The following is a 22018-nucleotide window of genomic DNA, read 5'->3' on the forward strand; positions in this document are numbered from 1 at the left end:
GGTGGGTGGTGGTGAAAGGGAATCAAACACCTGGGGTGGGGGGTACACAACCTCATTTCAGATCCCTGAATGCCTGGGAGCGCTTCTTTTTTATGTGATAATTTGGTGTGTGGGTGTGGAATGCCTCAGCACTCTACCTATCAGAATGCTCTCCTTTTTAAAAGCCCTTTCGAAAGGAGTCTCAAAATCTTCCTACAATCATTTGATTAAGTAAAGAAAATAAAACCCAAACCTACCCATTGTCCTTGAGTCAATTCCTGTCATTGGAATCTGACCCTCCAGGGCAGAGTAGAACTGCTTCCAGGTTTCTGCTGCTCTAAAGCTTTAAGCTTTATAAAGCAGTGGTTCTCAGCTTTCCTAATGCCACCGCCCTTTCATACAGTTCCTCATGTTGTGGTGACCCACAACCATAACATTATTTCCGTTGTTATTTTATCACTGCAGTTTTGCTACTGTTATGACTTGGGCAACCCCTGTGAAAGGGTCATTTGCCCTCCCCCTCAAAGGGGTCGCGACCCACAAGTTGAGAACCGCTGGTTTCTGGGACAAAAGCTTCTCTTTTTTCCCACAGAAAAACCAGTGGGTTTAAACTGCTGACCAGGACTACTTAGTCCAGAAAATAGAATGATTTCCTTTGATTGAGTGTCATGCTTTGTAAACCTCTTAATAGAATGCAATATTCTCCAAGATGATGTGTGACCGACTTGGTCCTTGATCGGAAAGTCTCCTGGTTCCACAGGTGGCCTTATTGGTCACAAGCTAAGCACCCATCATGCAGTGATCCATAGAGGCTACTGAGGTGGGAGCCCCAGCCGTCTCACTGGGGATTTCTGGGATGGCAATCTTCCCTCTGATGTCATACTTCATGTATGATGCTACATTCTGCCCTTTATTGAAGGGTAGACATGACATAGACCTGGGATGCTTTTCAGATGAAGCATTCACCCATGTTAGGAAAAGCCAATTCAGGTTACTGATGAGTATGAAGGGGGGCATCTTTGTTTTCAGGTGTGGATGAGTGAGATAATGGGGTACCAGACCCCTTGCCATGTGTGTCATGCTCTCTTTCCTTAAGTGTCATGAAAGAAAAGAAGATGTTAGAGAAGAAAACAAAATGTTTCCCCTCATTGGCCAATCGTATTTTAGAACTCCTTGGCTTTTGCTCAGCACGTCTTTCTCTCCTACAGGGTGAATATGACAGTCCCGGGGACGACATGAACGACAGAAAGGTAAGCCTGACTTACATTGCACTAAGCAGAGGGAGACCGATTGTCTTAGCTATGGGAGATCGCGAGGAGATGTGAAGTTGGGTAGAAGTATTTTACCTTTTCGATTTCAGCAATTCTTCCACGTTCTCCTCTCAGGGAGGCATTTGGGAATGTGAGCGCCCTTTCGGATGCTCATCATGATTGGGTGTTATTGAAAGGAGGCAGACGATGGGCCCTGAGTGCCTAGAAGGGGGCCTTCCATCCTTACTGTCCCACGATGTACCCAACAGTTCTGCCCAGAAACAGCCCAGCAGCACAGGACCAGAGTACCACAGTCGGGAAACATGGATACCCAAATCCTTCGTTTTATAGACAGTGAAACTGAGGCAGAGAAAGGTTTGGGAACCTTCTTCAAGATAAGTTCTGCCACCATAAACGAACTCTGAAAGCCACTATTCCTACTTTAAAAACGGTATGCGGATCCATGCCGTGGTGGCTTTTGTTGGGTCATGTTGAAATGATTCCTTTCACTCCCTGCGCAGGCAAGTGGGGTATAGCTCAAATGGAAAGTGAGAAGTTGGGGGTGAGGGGGCCTCAGTCGTGCTGCATGTTCTGGGCCGCTAGGAATTGAAGGTCGCAGTTAAGGGGAGAAGGGCTCTGGTAGACTAATCTCTCCAGTGAGAGTCATGACTCCGGCGGTACAGTTCTCATCCCTACCCTCCACGGATATCGCATTCCTGCTGTTCGCCGAGACACCGGGCCCATGGGTGTCCCCTCCTCCCTGCCATGGCCTGGCCCTCTGTGGACCACCCCAGCCTCTTTAGGAGGGACCTCCCCATTTCTCTGATTGTCACCTTCTTCAGTCCATTGTCCCGCCCAGATTGCTCAAGCCTTCAGCAACTCCAGTGAACCAAGGGTGCTGGACAAGGGTGGGAGGGAGGAGGAATTAAAGCCCAAGACGCTTCCCTCCCCCCAATTCTGTTGTCTGGAAAATCATTCATCCCCCAAGTTGCCTTTTGAGCAGGCTACTTTTGATCCTGCCTATTAGTCCCTGTTATGAAGTGTTAAGTATTAAAAACATAAAAGGTCTTTTCCAGAAATACTGCCGTGATTGCTTACACATGCCCCCTCGCTGCCTGCCCCGGGAATCTGCTGTAGTATTTCCATGTCTTAACCTCATCTGTTTTCTATCTGGGGCTAATAGTCACGGTGTTTAATTTCCTGAAAAGTCCCGGATCAGATTTAAAGGAAAAGGAGGAAGTATTTCTCTCCACATCTCACCTCTCTCACCCCAAACATTTTCTGTCCTCCTATTCTCTAGTTTGACATGCCTCCCCTTTAAATGGTTCCCACCCATTGCCCACTTAAGAAACTTCCTTCCCCCGCCCAAGCCAGTGTTACAGGAAAATTCTAGGGATATGGGGCTTATAAAAGAAGCCAGTCATCCCTCTGTATCTCCACTAATGGAGACAAAAGAATTATAGACAATGCAAGCTACCAAAAACCCACTTCCAGGGAGTCAATGCTGAATCACAGCGACCTTATGTAGAGGTTCTACATCTTTGTAAATCTGTAGGGGAGCAGACAACCTTAACTTTCTCCTTTGGAGTGGCTGGTGGGTTTGAACCACCAACCATGGGGTGAGCAGTCTAATGCTTACCCGATAGTACTATCAAGGCTCCTTTGTGGAGTGATATGTGATTATTATTAACAACAATACTTTTTTAATGAAAAGATTTTTCTTCCAGAAAAGGATTTGCTGAAGCCAATATTTTGCCTAGAGCATGCCCCCACCTTAGAATCTGGGAGGCAGAGAGAGACCAGCTGGGGCCAGTAGGCACCGTGGTAGATAAGTCCCAAAGTCAATGTCCATGTCAGGAGGATGTGCAGTGCATGTGAACACGTGCCTTTACAAGGCAGAGGCCCCCCCTTCTGGTGGCCTGCCCTTGGGTTTGCTGGCCAGTTTCATTGTTACAGTTTGACTCTGCCAGGATAGTAGTGAGGGACAGCAGCTCTGTTGTCATGGAGGATGAGAGAAGCCACATGTGTGCAGTGGCAGCTTTTTTCCATCCACTTTATCAGTGCTATTGCCCTTCTGGGAGAGGAGAAAGGCCTGTCCATCCATGATGGCGAAGGGGGGGTGGGTCTAACAGAGACTCTGGAGCATACACTCTAGCCAGTGGCTGTGCCCATGTTGAGCAAGCCAGCGGCTTCCGTGTGGGGGTAGGGAGTCTCCCCACGGGGCGGGATTCATTCTGTGGTTTCGGTGGCATGGGGATGGTGCTGAAAACATATCCTAAAGGAGAAAAGAGTGCAATCTCGGAATGTGTGAAGCACATTTATTTGCTTTTATGACATTTTAATAGCCTGGTGTTCTTAAGAGATGGCTTACAGGAAGGCTCTTGTCAGACACCAGGGAGAATTTTCTGCATCCAGAGTTGGAGGGTGTGGGAGCAGTAGCATGGGATTGCCTCCCTCGGGCCCTTTGGGATGGTTAGCAAGGGTCCCCATGTTTCCCAGCGTTCCATCACCTGGATGGTTCGCCTTCCCTCTTCTTTGGAATTCCCATGAGCTTCCGAGGCAGCCTAGGCTCCTCTTGGGCAGATCCAGGGGAGCTCAGAACAGGCCACCTCCTTCCACCCCCCTTGCCTCACACCATTGTGCAATCTCTGTGACTCAGCCCCAGCTGGGGCAGGAAGTCAGTCTCTCTCTCTCTCTCCCTCTCTCTCTTCTCTCCCCCCACCCCCTTCTCCCTTCCTGGAAGGCAATTAAGGAGGAGCTCCCTGCCTCTGGAGGACAGGGCTTTCCTGCCTTCCTCGAAGCCAGGGTTTCAGGAAGAGATTGCAGCTTGAGTGTGGATGGGTCCCTCCTGGCAGCTGCCTAGTTCCCCAGTTGCCTAGGCTGCCTGGTTCCTTGTGCAGGGAACGGCCGCCATCTTCTGCGGTCTGCCTGGCCTCTGCTGGCTCCCAGGGCCCTCCCGTCAATCAGCTTCAGGGGAGAACACACGGCAAGCATTGCAAGGCGATTTTCTTTATCATTGTCTAGACCTTTGGCCCTGGGTTTCCCAGGCGATTGCCTTCTCCAGGGGATGGCTAAAAAGCGACCCACAAAAGCAGTGTTTCTCAACCTGTGGGTCGCGACCCCTTTGGGGGGGTCAAATGACCCTTTCACAGGGGTCGCCTGATTCATCACAATAGCAAAATGACAGTGATGAAGTAGCCACGAAAATAATTTGATGGAAAAAAAATAATTTGATGGAGAAAAAAAAGAAAATAATTTGATGGTTCACCACCACATGAGGAACTGTGTGAAAGGGTCACGGCAGTGGGAAGGTTGAGAACCGCTGCACTGCATGATGGCGTGCAGAGCGGCTCGGCACTTTCTGATAAGGTTGCCTTTCTGATGAGAAAGGTCCTTTCCTTCATGGTTCCCCTTGGAGGGTTCATTTCCCCACCTTGCCCAGCTCCCCTGTGACGCGAGACCTAGATAGTGGAAGTGTCTTGTCACAGGTTACAGCAGGGCAGTGCAGGACCTGGGAGTAGAATCAAGTGTCTCTAATCCGGGCCTACGCCCTACGTCCAGGGAGGCCTCTGAGTTGGCTCCAGCTGGCATCTGGCCTCTCGCCTCAGCTTTAACAGCTCCCAGAAGACCTGGTGACCTCAGAGATGACTAGGAACCTCAGGCAACATGCTGCTATGGGACGCTGGGCCTTTCAAAGCGGTTCAACCCTCAGCTTTCTTCATCAGCTGGTGTGCCGTCCGGTGCAACCCCTAGGGAAGCTGGTCTTGCTACCTTCCAGCCCATCGCCAGGCGGGAAGGCCCCTGTGAGTGGTTGCTTCCTGCTCTAAAGTCTGAGGGTCAGACAGACCTGGGATTGTATCCAGAGCCTTCAAAATTAGGAATTATCCCTTACCTGCAGAACCTCCTGCTCTATTTTCAGGCTTAGGCAGCCAGTGAAGAACGGACATGGTGTAGCTCTGAGGAAGAAAGTGGATTAGATAAGAGCTACATTGGCTGGAGAGCAACGGTTTTGAGAATGATGAGAGAAATGAGTGTACAAATGTGCTTTACACAATTGATGTATGCATGGATTGTAATAAGAGTTGTATGAGCCTCCAATAAAATGATTTAAATGATAGAGCTCTAGGCTGTATCATTTCGAGACATTTAGAGGTCTTGTTACCAGTCACCACGGGCACACCCTACTCACAGCATGAGGCAGAGGCTCCAGAGCAAGACTCCCTTCACCTTGAATTCTAGTCTGTTCTGGGATTCCGGAACCTGGAGGGTAGCATCATTTGCCTGGCCGTACCCCGGGTGTGACTCAACCTCCTTGATATAGCAAAGACCCTGCATCATGCTTCACCTGTGCCCCGGGCCTCCCAGGAGCAGGCGATGGAAGGACACGTGAGCTGGGCGAGGCATTCAAGTGCAATTGCTACATCACCTTCTGGATTTGATGCTCTGTAGCTGCAGCTCTTTTGGGGGGGTTTCCTAGTGTCGCTCCCCTCTGTGTCCCTGTAGGCCTTTCTGATCCAGCTCAGACAACTCTCTTGGCTCCTCCTTTCTGTACCCACAAGCTGTGGAAGGAGCCGGGGATGTTTTACCTGGGAGTACCTCACAGGAAAACAACAACAAAGGGATTTTTAGAGATTTCTCATGGCAACTCTTGGGGTCCAAGCAGAAGCCTTAGCCAGTGGAGGGCTGAGTCACCAGGGTCATCCTGACTCTTTGGAACTTACTTCCTTTCCCTCTTTCAGGTGGTGGTAGTTTGGGCTGGGCATGCGAATTAGAGAGGAATTTGCTCTGGAGGTCAGCGCCTGGGAGGCTGGCAGTGACGTCCCGTAGCCCCCGAGGGGCACCCTGCCAATATCTCCTGACGCAAACCGGTCCCCCTGGGGACCACAAATGATGCCACGGGGACAACGAGGCGCTAGAGAGACCCAGGGTTTGCACTCGGGAGAGGGAGTCGAAACCCAGCGCAGGGGAAGTACCCAAGGTGAGGGAGGGGCTGGTGGGGTGGTGGCAGAGATGGACTAATAACAATGAGAACAATGATTCCGGGAACTATTTCCCCCCACCCCCACCCCAGGGTGAGCAGCATCAAAACTCCTGAATTCGGGGCACCCTCTTCTCATCATGTCCTGTGTCACCCCCATTTTGTGCCAGGGTGTCTTCCTTGGCAAAGGTAGTAACTGTGGAGGCAACCTTGCTCTGTTGGGATTTGTATAGTTTCTGCTTTTCTCTCCAGTTGTTGAGAGATACTCTGACAAGGAAAGTCTAGTAGAAACACTAAGTTCTCATTTCAGTGTTGTTGTTTTTCTTTTAAAAACCTTTTATGCTCATTTGAATGAAGGTTTACAGAGCAGATCATCAGTTTTCCATTCCACAATCCATCCTCAATTTGGTTCATCTCGTTCCTTGCCATCCCCTGAAGGTACCATCCCTTATCCCACTTCCTCCCTGTGTCTCCTGTTTCCATTCCTCCTTCTTTCCCAGCCCTTCTGCACTTTGGCCTTGGGTAAATACTATCCTTTCTACCTTACATGACTGGTTAGTCTAAGGTGTGCCTTCCTCATTAGTGGTGTGGTTCCCCTTTCAGACTGTCTATTGTTGGACTGAAATTTGAGGCACTGGGGTGAGTTCCGTTTCCAACTGGAAGAGAAAATAAGGACCAGTGACTTAGGGGTTCCACCAGTCTCTACGCAAATCAGTCAGCCTAACCCTTCGTGTGATTTTGAGTTTTGTTTCATCTTTTTCTCCCACCCTATCCAGGACCTTCTAATGGGATCCCTTCCAGAGCAGTTGGTAGTGGTGGCTGGGCACCATCTAGTTCTTCTGGTCTCCGCTTTCTCATTTCACTTTTAGTATAATGATTTTAAAGATTCTTACGTGAACAGAGTGATAGGGTTTTTTTCCTTGCCCAATTTTTAGAAAATGATTCCAACAATTCCTACATGTTCAATTAAACATTCATTCCATTCTTCAAGTTGTGGTACTATTCTTACAATCCTTTTTTCAATGATTCCACCATCATTACCTTTGGACATGTTGTCGGGAGAGACCAAGTCTCAGGAAAGGGGCATACTGCTTGGTCACGTAGAGGGGCAGCAAGAAAGAAGGAGGCCTTGGCAGGAAGGATTGACCCAGTGGCTGCCAGCAGTGGGCTCAGACACAAGAACAATTGTGAGCATGGTGCCTGGCCAGGCTGTGGGGCGCTCTGTCGTACATAGGGTCGTACATAGGGTTGCTGTGAACCAGAACTGATTCTATGGAACCAAACAACAACCATAGCATTATCGTAAACTTACTGCCTCCTATGTCTACCATTCAGCTTTTTGATTTATTGCTGTCAATGTGATCTCATAATGCTCAAGGCAAATGTCACTTTACTAACTAAACTTGGTTTGAGGAACACCAGATTGCTTAGTTCGCTCTTTCTCTGACAATTGAATGCATCACCTAAGGGCTTTTTAAAAATCATCTCTTCTCAGATAATTCTCAAATTTACATATCTAGTGTGAACGCTCCTTTGAACTCCAAACGCTTATGTCCATCTGTTTCCTCTGTGTTCCCACGTGGATACCTAAAAGACATCTCAAATGGATGGATCCAGAATTGAACTCTTGGCTCACCCCTTCAGCCTTCCCACTTTAGTAAAAGAATTCACCCTTCTTTTGATCACCCAGGCAAAGCTCTGATTTTATTTTTTTCTTGTATTCAATCTGATGGTAAATTCTGTTGACTCGATGTCTAAAGTATCTGAGTTCTGACGTAAGAGCAATTGGTTCTTACATCATGGTCCTGCTCGATACTCACCTTCATGAATGATCCCTGAATATAAGTGTGCTATAGCAATGTGTGGTGAAGAAAGTAGATGGTGCCTGGCTATCAAATGAAATACAGACGGGGCTCTTAAAGGCTGTATTCAAACAAGCAGCCATCTAAGTGAGGAATCAACTAAGCACACCAGCTAGTATGATCCAAAGTTGACAATTACACAATTCAAATATGGCGAAGGGAAAAATATCAGAGCTAAAATTATGAACACCCAATTTGTAGAAGGCTGTGGAGGTCAGCAGGAGTCCCCAAGCCATCTGAAAAGTATAGAGTCAGACAAAGCCACTGGCAGATCCACTTTAGCCAAAAGCAAGAGTTCCAAACAGCCCTACTAGCAGGCAGAGACCACTGTAACCTTATTATGCTGGACAGATACTTGGCCAGTTGACCTCCCTGTAGACACATCCTGAATTTTTTCTGGGGGAAAGTATCTCTTAGATGTTCCATGACAGAACTTCTTCCCTGGCTTCTTGAAAGTTCATGGGGTCTTTCCCCTCTCAAGGATTAATTGTGATTTTGCCTTTATATGAATGTGATCTTATCCTTACTGCCCTAGTGTGATTTGTTTTGCATTGTGTTCTGTGGGATCTCCCAGTGGTGAAACCCAGAAGTGGATGTACCATGATAATGAGTGATCCAGGGAATATGAGGGAGGGGGATGGGCCATAGCAGGGGAAGGGGAGTTTGGGAGTAAATCATGAAGGCCAGAAGGGGGAGCACTGGAGCTGATTGTGATTGCCCAGCTCACTGTGCGGGTGAATCTACCACGGGGCATTGGGATGCTCTAGGATGATGTGGTGATGATTGTACAGCTCCTCCTTGCTATGTTTGAATGATTAAGCTATTCAATTCTATGATATCTAGATTGTGTACCAATAAATCTGTCAAAAAATATATAATCCAATCTAATCCAAAGGGCAGCATTTCCCCCAGGATGAAGTTCGAAGGTCAGGAAAGAAGGAGGGGTTGACTCAGTAAACACAGAGGCAGTGAGATAAGAGTGGACCGACAGGGGGATTTGCAATGCGTGAGTTGAGTCAGAATGTGTATGAATTGTTGATGTAAAATTAGGATCTGCTCTGTAAACCTTCACGCAGTGCACAATGTAAAGGAAAAAAGAAAAACAAATAGTCTAAACAGGACCAGCCACTTCTCAATGCCTCTCCCACTGCTGCCCTGGCTCAAGCCGTCATCAGGGCTCCCCGGGAGCATGACAGCAGCAGCTCCCTGCTTCTCCTCGGGCTCAGTATGTTGTGCACCCAGCCCGCAGAGTGAGCACGTCATTGCTGAGATCGTTTCTTTGCTGCAGACCTCTTAATGACTTCCTTAAGGACAATGTCCAAAGTTCAAAGAATGGCCTATAAGCCCCTGATGGACGTGGTTGCCCCGGGATTTTATGGCATGAATTCCCACTCTGCTCACCCTGCTGCAGTCACGCCACTGCCCTGCTCTTCAGGAGACATGCACTTGTTTCTATGACGTTGACTGGGTGGAGGACTCTTCTGCCTGCATCGTTAGTCTTCCTCCGTCAGGGTCACTCCCTGACTGCCTTCAGGTTTTAACTCAAATGTCCTCCCACTCCTCACCTTCTTCTACTTTATTTGTCTTCATGGCGGTTCTAAACATTCTGTTTGGTTCCCATGCCAGGGTGTACGCTTCTGTTTGGTTCGTTGCTGTGCTCAGAGCCTGGGCAGTGCCCGAAAGATCACATAAGAGATGTTCAAGAAATACTGGTTCTGTGAGCAAATAAGTGAATGACCGGACTCACTTTGCAGGACTAAACAGGCAAGGGGAGAACGAAGGATGGGTTATGTGTGCCCTTGGCACGCAGGAGATTCCCCAGAGTGTGATAAAGAGGACCTTTGCTATTGGAGGACGGAGAAGCAACCAGTTTGGGTAGCTGACTGCATTTTGATATCTTCCCTGTGGGTGTCCAATGACAATTCCCCCAGAGTGTGTGCTCACATTTGCCTTGGTGGGATGGGATGGGAAGGGCCCAGGAAGGTGCTCCGCCCCTAATCTGTTTTCTCATTTGTCCTTTTTAGCTGCTGTATCAAGAATGGGCACGTTATGGAGTGTTTTATAAGTTTCAACCTATTGACCTCATCAGGTAAGATGTGGGAGGGGCTCTTGGGAAGATGCAGATCCGGAAAGGTCTGCTGTCCACAGGCTTGGACCCTGGAAGTGTATTGGTCAAGGTGAGGTGTCTGTCTCCGGTGCTTATGTGCTCCATGTCTTAGGTGCAGGGAAGAGGCTGAGGACAGAGGAGAAGGATGGGTCTGGGCGGGCAGCTGATAGTCCGTGTGGAATGCATGTTCATTGCTGTCTTGAGATTTTAGCATTGGTCTCTCGCTCCCCAACTGCTCTTTGGGAAAGGCGAGTGGAGTGGTCTCTCTGCCTCTTCCCTTCAAACTCATCTGCTTGTTCGAGAAGGGACCTGGGCTAAGCAAACCCTTGGGTTATGTCCAAGTGCTCTCGGTGTTGGCTAGAAGGGAAAATATTGTCAGTCACACGTGGAATAAACTCGTCCCGAGGGGCAGGAGTGTGCCTTTTCTAGATTATAATGGACGTCAGACTGGCCCTGGAATTCCTCTCTTTACTTCCGCCCGTGGAAATAACGTCTAGTTCCTGGTTCCTTGGGGATCTCCTCAGCTTCTACAGAACATCGGGGAACAAGTCTTTGAAAGGAATTACTGCAATACAGCTCACTGTTCTGATCCGCCTAAGTTGGGCCGACGGCTCTAGAAGCCCAATAGACTCCAAGAACCCAGCCTTTCCTGGTTGCCGTGTTGGGAGGCCCTGCTGTGAAGTGAGAGCTCACTCTGCTGACAGTTCTGGTCCAGGTCCTGCCACTACATGCTCACGTTTAAATAGAGAAGTCGTGCTCCCTCTTTGGTCTTTAAGATCCTGGCTTTCCTAAACTCGGGAGTTGGACTGAGGGATCTGGGAGGCAATTTGGGAGAGCATGCGCGTTTGGAAAAGTCGGGGGCTTGAACTTACAGAGGAAGCTCCCAGGACCGACCTGAGGGACCCACTGACACACACAACTCTTCCAATGGGGCAAGTAACCAGCCTGCAACTACACTGACTGATTCCTCAGACTGGGATTGCAGAAGCCTGAAGGATTGAGTCCAGAGGGAGGGATTCCAGCTTCTTCTTGGAAAAAGGTGGGGGGGGGGGGGAGCTTGGGCAGGTTTACCTCCCAAACACAGGCGCAGACATGGAGCACGCCTCCTGGGAAGCTGAGAGCTGGGTTGGATGTCTCCTGACAGCAGGTGTTCATTCCAGCTGAAGCCTGTTATTTGGGTTGGGGAGCAAGCACTTGTGACCAAAACCCCTTGCCCTGCACGGCCTAGTCCCTGGCTGCCTCTTGGGCAGCATGGGCCACCTAGACTCTTCTCTGGGCCACACCAAGACGGCTTCCTTCAATCTTGGTGGGCTTTGATCTTTCTCTCTGAATCTCAAGTGGCCACCCACTTTGTCGCCTGTGTTTTCCAACTACCCATTTGTTTTGAAAAGTGTGATATGAAAATTAAAAAGAAGAAGAAGAAACTTCCATTTCAGAGAGCCTTGTCTCTGCTGACCTCATCCCAAGCCTTCAGGTGACTTGCTGCCAGCGAAGGAAGTAGTGGCTCCGATGTGCATTCCATTGTGCCCACCAAAGCAGCCCTGCCTGCAGGAAGGGAATTGCCTTTGGAGGTGAACCCTGATCTGGGACCTGGTATTTCCTGAGGACCTAGAAACTTTCCTGAGCTCTAGACAGGGCACAGTGTGCTGGCGTGTGGCTCGAGGCCATGCCCTGCTCCGCAGCACAGATGCCTCAGCTTGCTCCCCAAACCATGGCTCAACTGTCACCACACGAGAGAGGAAGACTGCAGTCTAGCATCTCCTAACACCACTGATGGGAGGGTAGGCAAGGGTGTGTGTGTGTGTGTGTGTGTGAGTGTGTGTGTGTGTGTGTGTAGGGTGTTGACGGGAGGGTAGGCAGGGGTGTGTGTGTGTGTGTGTGTATGTGTGTGTGTAGGGTGTTGACGGGAGGGTAGGCAGGGATGTGTGTGTGTGTGTGTGTGTGTGTATGTATGGCATGAGGCTCGCCATAACCGTAGGCTGTTGCTGGAAAGACAAATAGTGAGAGCAGTAGGAGAGTGGACGGACAGTGCAGGGGCAGGGGCTTTAGGGGCACCAACAGAGGCCAGGCCGGGAAGGCATCTAGAGAACGCATAAAGAGGGCGCGGGGTGGGAGGTGGGAGGAGAGTGCATGAGCTACTCTCACTCAGAGGCCCCGCCCTAAACCATCACTTCCCACCCACCCTCCCATAGGACTTCACGTTTTATTGTGGTTTGGGCTTGGGTTTACCAAGCGGATCATTTCTCCATTCAGTGATCCGTACACAGTTTGTCCCATGCCATGGATTGAAGTGTCTACAAGGTAGCATCACGTATCCCACTTCATCATTGGGGCTCCGGTTTCCATTCCTCTGCCTTTCCTAATAACCCTTGTGAACTTGGCCCTTGGTAAAGGCTGTCCTTTGAACTGAAATGGTAGATTATTCTAAGGTGTGCGTACTCCCCCTCCCCACAAGTGTTATTGTCCAAATGGCCCTCTCAAGACCTCTGATAAGGAGCCTAGATGTTGTCATGGTTACAATTTGGTCTGCTAGCCATAAGGTTGACAGTTCAAAGCCATCAGAGGCTCCTCAGGAGAAAGATAGGGCTTTCTACTCCCATAAACAAGTACAGTCTCGGAAACCCAGAGGAGCAGCTCTATCCTGTCCCATAGGGCAGCTTTGAGTCAGCATTGAGGTGTGTGTGTGTGTGTGTGTGTGTGTGTGTGTGAGAGAGAGAGAGAGAGAGAGAGAGAGAGAGAGAGAGAGAGAAAGAGAGAGATCTCAGATGCTGTCATAGGCATCTCCTTCCTCCTCTTTCTCCTACAAACTTGGGACCTTGGTGAATCCAGCATGTCTTCTCTCTCACGTCCACTCCCCACTCAGACCCCAAGACCTACTGGTGCCTCTCTTCTGCCACTTCATCTTCATCTTTGGAACCTGCTCAGCCCACAGAGCCCAACATCTGCTTCCCCGGACCATCGCTGGCCCCCACTGCGACAGGTTCGGTTCCCTGGCTAATGTCCCATGTGAACCGTGCTCCCCTGCACCTCCGGTGGAAGTTAGTGTGGTCTGAGCAGGGGAGGGGCTCATGAGAATGCATCGATGGTTCTGATGGAGACTTGCTCTTCTTCCTTGACCTCTCCCCTTCACATTGAGCCTCTCTTCCTATGGAGCCCTGAGGCCTCTCCCAACACCCAACTTTGGGCACATTCTAAAGCCCCATACAAGGCGCTCTGGTGGAGCAATGGTTCGATGCCCGGCTGCTGCTGGAACATCTGGTTTGCACCCACCCAGTGGCCCTCGGAGAAAAGAGGCCTGGCCAGGTATAATCCCACGGGGGCAGTTGGACTCTGGCACACAGGGTGGTAATGGGTTGAAAAGCAACTGGATGGCACTTAACAACAACAAAACGCTTTGCACTGAACAGCCGAGAACTCTGTGGGGTGAGACACCAGCCTTTGTAAGCCCCAGCACTTGCCATCCTTCCTTCCGCAGGCCTTAACCCCTGAACTGGAATCTTGGGGTCTGCGCTCCTTTCCTGGACACTGAATGCACACCAAGGTGGCCTCCTTGCCCCACTGTCCCCTCCTCCTGCTTGGGTGCACCATCATTTGTGCCCAGCAGGCTGCACTGTGAGACTGCTCATGGATTCCCCCAGCACAATAGCCTCTCCACCACCTGGGCTCTACCAGGGCTCTGGAAACCTTTGGGCCTATTAGCCTGAGCGCGCTCTCTCTCTCTCTCTCTCTCTCTCTCTCTCTCTCTCTCTCTCTCTCTCTTTCTCTGTGTGTAAGAATTGTCTCAAAAGCTCCCCAGGGATTTACTCAGTAGGATGTCAGGTGGGTGAGTGCAGTCCAGCTCACAGAAGTTTCTTCTGGAAACTTGCAGGCAGCAGCTTTTGTACCTTGAGAGAATCAAAGTCTGTGATCAGGAAAACAAGGAGCGGTGATGACTGAGTGGGAGGAAACTGACTGCTCTCACCCCCTGACTCCTCGTCGGAATGTGTAATGGGGTCTTCTTAGCAAGAGGGGTTCCTGCTCTCTGTATGTTGGTTGAACGCTCCCAACACCCCGGGAAGGAAACCGTGTCTATTTTCTGGGTGGTCCAGGGGGTCTGGGCCTTTTGGTTTGCACAAGCCTGAACCAATATTAGGACCATAACCTATTTTTTCCTAAAAATTAATACTTCCTCCCAGGCCAATTTTCTTCTCTTGTAGGTTTTAATATAGAGGAGACAAAACAATAGGCTTTATATATCATCTGAGTTTGATTTAACCCCGACTATACATTGCTAAAGCTGGTGTGCAAAATGCATTGCATTTTTTTTAAGCATCTGCCATGGTCTGCCCGTGACAGTATGAAGAAGAGAGGGGTGAAGGAGTCTGGGGGCATTATAACCCACTGGTTTTAAATAATCTGCCAAGGGAATAATCCACAGGCAAATCAAGGTTACAGTCTGGAGGAGGGCGAGTGGCTCTTCTCCATGCCTTCCCTTTCGAGGATTACCCTCCCCACAAGTGAAGCTTCCTGGTCTTCAATCAAGGCCAGGCACAAGGCCCCTCCGTGTGTGGCTGGGGAGTTCTCGTGAAGCTTGCCGCTGGGAAGCAGCTTCCACAACTAGCTCAGAATGATGTTGACGGAACCTGGTCTACAGATCCTGGGTTACTCATTTGTGGCTCCCTTGCCAGGTGGACGGCTGGAGTGACACTCTGTCCCCACCTTGAAATACCTCTCCATCATTTAAAATCCCAATCCTCCCAAGTCTCCCCCACAAACAGCCTGTTCCTCGGCTTGGTATCGCAGGGACTTGCTTTCCTTCCTTCTACTTCCAGACCAGGGTGAAGATGGTTCCTGGAAGATTTTTTCTGCCTATCACGGGTTTGCTTCTCAGATCATGCCTCTCATGGAGTGTGGGCTTGAATGCTGCTTCGATGCTGAACAGACTTGGGTGGAGCTTTGCAGACGAAGACAGACTAAGAGGAGAGGCCTGGCGATCTACTTCTAAGAACCAGTGAATGAGAAGCCCATGCAGCACAACCCCATGATCCACAACCCCTTATGGGGCTGACATTGGATTGGCTAGTGTCTCCTTCCCAATCCCAAGGGGATTGGTCATGTGCATGGGTCGCCATGAGTTGGGGACCAATTGGAAGGCACATAATGGTGGCAGAATTGGACTGCTAACCTCAAGGCTGCCAGTTTGAAACCACCAGCGACTCTATGGGAGAAAGACCGGGCTTTCTACTCCCGTAAAGAGTGACAGCCTTGGAAACCCACAGGTAGAGTTTGACCCTGTCCTCTAGGGTCACTATGAATCAAGATCAACTTGATGGCAGTGGGTTTGGTTTGGGACCAGAAGAGCTCCGAGACAGAAGCCAGTCTTTGCCTGTGTTCTACTGGACTGCCGCCAGCAGGCGATACGATTTGATCCCCCCTCCTTGTATTTGGGCCCCGCTTCTACCCACCTGAAATGTGACCCATGGAAATCCCTCCAGGGGACATCTAGAGGGGGCAGCATTCTTTCTGAGGCGATTTCTCAGCAGGCCTGGTTCTGTCAGGACTGGACACAGCTGGTTTGGGGGAGGGAAGGGAGAGCGAGCCATGTTGATCAGCCCATGATTAATTATTTCCTGAGCCCTACTGTCTTCCCCTTGATCCTTCCCTGGGATTTATAAAGGCAATTCAGCTCATTGCAATAAACATTTACAAATGCTAATATTGAGCAAGGCTCTGGGCTCAGGGCATGGGGAGGCGCCTGCGATGAATAAGCTAGACTTGGCCCCTGAAAGAGCTAGCAATCAAGTAGAGAGATAGACATCTACAAGGCCAAGGCCGGATGAAGTGAGGACTCTCCGGACTATAGTAGCAAGTACAAGGTGACAATTGATGACCCGTGACTGCTATTGGCAGAACAAGGGAAAACTTTACTGATGAGGCGCAACTGGAATTGAAAGGTTGCTTTCTGAAGGGCAGGGGTTAAAGGACCTGCATGTGTCCTTGTCATGGTTGTTTATTGCTCAGCCTGAAATGGATGGCCCAAACTCACACTCACCCAAGTCTGATCCTTCTGTAAGCAATGAAGTCTGTGACCAGCAGCTGGGGAGTTGCTCAGATCTCAGCTTTTGAAGTATTGGCTTTAGCAGGATAGCAGATGGCAGGCTAGAAGGAAAGACTATCTCATGGGGCTGAGAAAGATTTTCCTTGTAGCTCTGAAGGTCCTAGAGCTCTGTCGCCAGAAGGAAGCAGGCTGGGCAGAGCAGAAAAAAGGCAACTAGCAAATTGTAGTCTGGTCTGTTTAACAGAACATGAACTAAATTAGGCTCCGGATTAAATCTTGCTGCAAAAAGCTTTGTCTTCATCTTCTTTGCACACGCCCTCTACGGAGTATCACTCCGCTTCAGTTCGTGCCGTCTGAAGGAGGGGTTGACGGTCTTGTGCTTGGCTTGTGGAAACATGAATTGGAGTATGGGGTTCTTACCTTGGATTTAAGACTGGAGCCGAAGATGGTCTCAGTCTCCTAAGGGTAGACTCCCACATCTCGGAAGTCTGGTGGCTGTTTTGATCAAATTGCCTTCCTATAGTTCCAGTCACGATGCTTGAGTTGATGCTAACCCATAGCTACCTTACAGGACCGGATAGAACGGCATCTTTGGGTTTCTGAGACTATAAATCTTAATGGGAGCAGAAAACCCCATCTTTCTTCTGCAGACTTGAACTGTGAACCTTTCTGTGCATTTAAACCACCATGCCACGAGGCCCTACACATGGCAACCCACTGTGCCATGCCATAGCGGCCCCTATGACCCATTTCTATCATGTCTTAATTTCCCAGGGAGGGAGCGAAGCTAACGGTCCTGTAAGAGCTGTATGATGATGCTGTGCACTCAGGGTTCCCCTGATCTCTGTGTGGAGTCTCTGAGTGGCACGAAAGGTGAAGCTCTCAACTGCCAACCGAATGCTGGCACTTTGAACCTCCCCAGAGGCCTGGCTCTCTGCTGCTGAAAGATCACAGCCTTCGAAACCCCACGGAGCAGTGTGCCTCCATCCACGGGAGGACACCGCGAGTTGGAACCGACTGGACAGGAGCAGGTTTCTGTTTGTTTGGCACTGTGTACAATACTGCACTGTGTATAGACCGCTGGGGACTAAATGTAGCCTGCTGGCAATAGAAGGAAGCTCGGAGGTCATTGACCACGAAGTGCAGTAAGACCCTGAAGATTTCTTCTCCTATATATTCATCTAACGTGGTGGTCCTCAACCTTCCTTAGGTTGCGGCCCTTTCAGACAGTTCCTCATGTGGTGGTGATCCCCCAACCACAAAATTATTTTTGTTGCTACTTCATCACTGTCATTTTGCTACTGTTATGAATCAGGCGACCCCTGTGAAAGGGTCGTTCGACCCCCAAAGGGGTCACGACCCACAGGTTGAGAACCACTGATCTAACAGCGGGCCATCTGCTCCTCTTGATTTTCCTTTGGCTCAATGGCATCCTACGTCTGGGACGACTTGTTCCCCAGTTGGATATTTCTAACCGTTAGGGGGTCATGGAATCAGAGTGAAGCATCTGCTCATGTCGCCTCTTTGCTTCCAGTTCTGCAAGAGTGGGCTTTGTCTTGTTGGTAAGCCAACCCTTTAGAGAGATGAAAATAGCTATTGTGGACATGATCATTTCATACACATGTTTTCCCTTCTCTACACAAAATGCTCCCAGTTCTTTCTGCAACTCCTCATATGATGCGGGCTCTTCAAAGAGCTTCATGGACATGTTTGCCCTCCTTGGAACTCACTGGCCTGGGGACTTCAGAGGAGGAACTTGACATACCTCACCTGATGCAGGATTTAAGTCCATGCATATTGATTCTGGGGACATGGAGATGAGGACGGAATGACCCTTCTTTTAAAGTGAAATGTTCATCTTTGTAGGTGACCACTGGGCTTTGCTGGGAAATCAAGGGACACACAGGTGGAGGAATTTTATAAAAATGTAACTATGCATGTGTAAGAGAACAGCCTATTGGAAAGGTCTTCAGGATAATTGCCCTCTTGACTAGATGTCTATGATGGTGAGCTCAGGGCTGGCAGCCACACCTTAGGCAAAGATTGTTGGGGGTGACTGGCTCTTTCTAGAACCGTCCATAGGATGTGTCACAGCACCCCGTGGTCCTGGGAATTCTCATAAAATATATCTTGTAAAGACTTTTTTATTGCTAAGCACATGAAGGTTTACAGAGCAGACCACCGGTTTAGCATCCGATTATTCCTACACATTATGCATTGACTCACCCATTGAAACCCCCTCCACGTGCCCACACTGAAGCCACTTTCTCTCTGTTTCTGGTTTCCTTTCCCCCTTCTCTGCATGCACTGTGTCCTTGGGCAACTGCCGCCCTTTTGATAGCAAGCGATTGATTATTCTAGCATGGGGGTCACTTCAGTTCCAGGATTTAAAGGAAGACAAAGGACCATAGTCTTGGGAGACACACCCCACCCAAGTCCCTGTTCAATCAGTAAGCCTGGTCTCTTTTCTGATTCGGGGTTTGGGTCCACATTTTTCTTACACTCGACCCATCAGAAAACATTTTAGAACCAAAACTAGGATGGCCTACTTAGTGATTTACCAAATCAGGGTAAAGCGTCTCAGGCCCAACTCAGGCCATCAGGCCTAAAGAAAAAATCACCTGGGCTGGAAATGCTTTAAGGATGGAAATATCATGTGATCACAGATTTGAAAAAGCCATAGATATGAATACAGGTTAAAAAAAACCCTGTCTACAAAATTTGGCACAGGAGAGCATTAAAAAGATACACGTGGATGAATCAAAACGTACTCTTTCTAAAGTTCCAGTTTCTCCATGCACAGGTTTAGTCCAAACACAAAGTGCAAAAACATGTCCCTGCGATTGGTAGATGGCTGCAGCCACGTTCTCTCAGTGATGCCCGTGGCTTGGTTGCATTAGGGCACCTTCAGAAAGAAAAGAAAAGGTCTCATCAAAACAGTAGCTTCCCGGGGGATTTGCTCAGCCAGTTCACGACAGAGTGAAGCTCAGCAGGTTCCTGTGACTGTTGTCGGGGACCCCCAAAGAGCAATCTTGATAGAGTTTGCTTAAGGACACAGGACCCTCCTGGGGGCTTATGAGGAGGTCTTAAGAAGACTGAGAACTGCTTTGGTGAGAAAATGGCCAGCAAAGTCACACTCAGAATATTTTCCCTTTTCATATCAGGGGGATGCGCCGGCTTATTCTTTAAAGGCTGTTCCGTCACATGGGAAACCTTGCCCTATCCAGCCCTGGGGTAGGCCTTTCACACTTCTTTCGTTCCCCGAACTCAAAGAACATTGAAAAGGAACTCGGTTTGAGTCCCCACGGGATACCAAAGCTGCCGCCATTTTCACTTGAAGTAAATGAAAGAGCACAGGATTCTTCAGGGGAGGGCTAGAGAGATGTGAACCTCTCCTTCAGATGGGTAAAGAAACAGATGGAGGATATATGGAGAAGCAATAACTTTGCATTTTAAAGTTGTTTTTTTAAAAAAAATACAGGTTTCTGTGGTTTTGCAGCAATACCTTTAGACTGATACTTTTCATAGAGGGCAAATGTATTCTCACCCAATTCTGAGGTACTTACTCAATTCTAGGGACATTCCTGTAGACTGGGAGCCGTGGGTTAAAGGTAGCACAGTGGTTATGTGTTGGACTTCAATCTGAAAGGTCAGCAGTTCAGAACCACCAGCCGCTCCTTGGGAGAAAGACAGATCTTTCTACTCCTGTTTAAATTAAAAAAAAAAAAAGTCACAGTCTCAGAAACCCACAGAGGCAACTTTAACTGACCCTTTAGAGTCACTGGGAGTTGACATCAATTCCAGGCCAGTGAGTTCTTTCCCACTGATGGGACATTTGGGCCAGCCATTTTCTGTCTGAGCTTCCTTCGCCTCAGCTGTAAACTAGGCACCATAATGCTTGGCTGCCCCTCGGTAGTCCTGTGAGGATCGTGAACTAGATAGAGCTATTATTCTTCTGCTCCAGGCTGTGGTGTGGGAGTGATAATATTCACTGGAGTAGCTAATTTTATACTGGTTTACAGTTCAATGGCCTTGGACAATAATATGTAACCTTGACAGTGTTTTCTAATTGCGAGTCACCATGATGTACCTGTGCTTTTTACATGTATGGTCTCTGTGCTACACAGCCACGCTAAGAGCTTGCTGTTCTTGCCTCCCGATCACATAGGATACTGAGCTCTGAAAAGTATCTCATGGCCCATGGCCCCTATATAACCTTCCAGAGACTATACATCGCTATGGGAGCAGACAGTGGTTGTTCGGTTTGAACTGCTGACCTTGGCACTTAGCAGCCTAGTAAGGTAAAGGGCATATGAGATTTAAAGCCACACCTATCTGAGTTCAGAGACTATGTTTTCACCCCCGTTGTACTATGGAAGGAAGTTTAGATCTTCATTCACCGCGTTATCAAGAGAGCTGGGTTTTTTGCTGGCTATTGTTAAGCCCTTCAGTGAGCGTCCCAACTGTGAAGTTGGCAGGTCAGCAAGCACACTGACCACACTCAGCCTCTGCTTGGTGTGGAGTCCTCACAATGGACACCCAGACCCCTTGGTGTTGTGGAAGGAAGCGCTGCTAGTCTACTGAAAACTCAGCAGGTTCTACTCTGACACACATTCGATTGTCGTGGGTCAGAGCTGACCACCACCTGGTTGGTCTTAGTCCTTAGCAGGTGGTTTCTCCAGAATTCAGGCAGGTAGCAAAGCAGAGCGTGACAGAGTTAGAGAGATCATTCTGTTCCTTGCTGGGAGGGGAGAGTGGGTACATCAAGATTCACTTCCTCACCTGCTCTTCCAGGGAAAGACCTGCCATTCAGCTCCTTGGGACCAACTGCAATTTCCGGTCGAATCTTTGCATGTTCTCCCCAAAACCTGTGGGCTTCGTGGTGGCGGGGGCAGCCCTGTCTGTGGGAGCCAGGGGCCCTGGGCCGATCTTAGGGACCGATCTTGCCCAGAAGGAGGAAAAGGACTAGCGTTTGGATGCGTTACCATGGACACAGCACAACTTTTTGATCCCACGAGCCACTGTTCCGCCACGTGTCTCCGGAACCCCTGAGCTCCCCAATCCTGCTAATGATATTCCCTTGAGTGATGTTCTCCACCCACACCACATGGGGACGTAACCAACATAAACAGAAAGTGTCTCAACACATTGAAGAACCCCGGCGGAACGCACGTTGCAACAACAACCGCAGGCTCGCTAGATTTAATGAGCCCGGCATGCCCAGGCTTTTCGCACAGGCACGGGCCTCGGTTCCAGAAAAGGAAAACCACAGCATGCTGTGGGTCTGAAAGTCACAGACATAATCGCGAGGGTGGAAACCCCAAAACAAAGCATCCTTGGAGCTCTTTGCTTGGGAGGCCGCTGTCCTCTGCACCTTTCTGGGGATTAGGTCAAGGTATTCAAAGACGTTGGCAGCTGGATAACAGCCATCCCTTGCTGTCTGCTGCTGGCAGTTTGCTTGATGTAGACATGGGGATGGGGGTGATGCTCAGCCTGAGTCACGCGGCCTGTATGAATGACTCACAGAGGACTCAGGCTTCGAGGGTCTGGCTCGGCCTCGTCAGGGTCTTTCCTAGACTCTGTATTCCCCGGAGCATGGGCAGGAGAGACACAGAGGCATCTGGAGGACGGGGCTTTGAACTTTTCATTTGGTCATCTTTGTCGGGAGGAGGAGAGTAAGGACCATGCAATTACCTAGCAATTACCAAGTAAGGAGCCTAGCGATTACCAATTCTAACAAACCCGAAGGAACTGCTTCCGTTGATAGCGTGCCCAGTCTTCCATCTTTGGGAGGGAAGGCAAGCA

The 22018-nt window shown here is 49.3% G+C and overlaps 1 protein-coding gene across 1 annotated transcript in view; it reads left to right on the forward strand.

Moving 5' to 3' along the window:
- Positions 1-22018, forward strand: part of ANO2 (anoctamin 2) — a 415077-nt gene that overhangs the window by 146508 nt on the left and 246551 nt on the right. The window contains exons 8-9 of the mRNA XM_075553136.1: positions 1188-1229; positions 10094-10158. Coding sequence (XP_075409251.1) covers positions 1188-1229; positions 10094-10158 — 107 coding nt within the window. The remainder of the gene's footprint in view (positions 1-1187; positions 1230-10093; positions 10159-22018) is intronic.

Source organism: Tenrec ecaudatus, chromosome 6 (assembly GCF_050624435.1).
Source record: "Tenrec ecaudatus isolate mTenEca1 chromosome 6, mTenEca1.hap1, whole genome shotgun sequence".
Taxonomy (NCBI): Eukaryota; Metazoa; Chordata; class Mammalia; order Afrosoricida; family Tenrecidae; genus Tenrec; species Tenrec ecaudatus.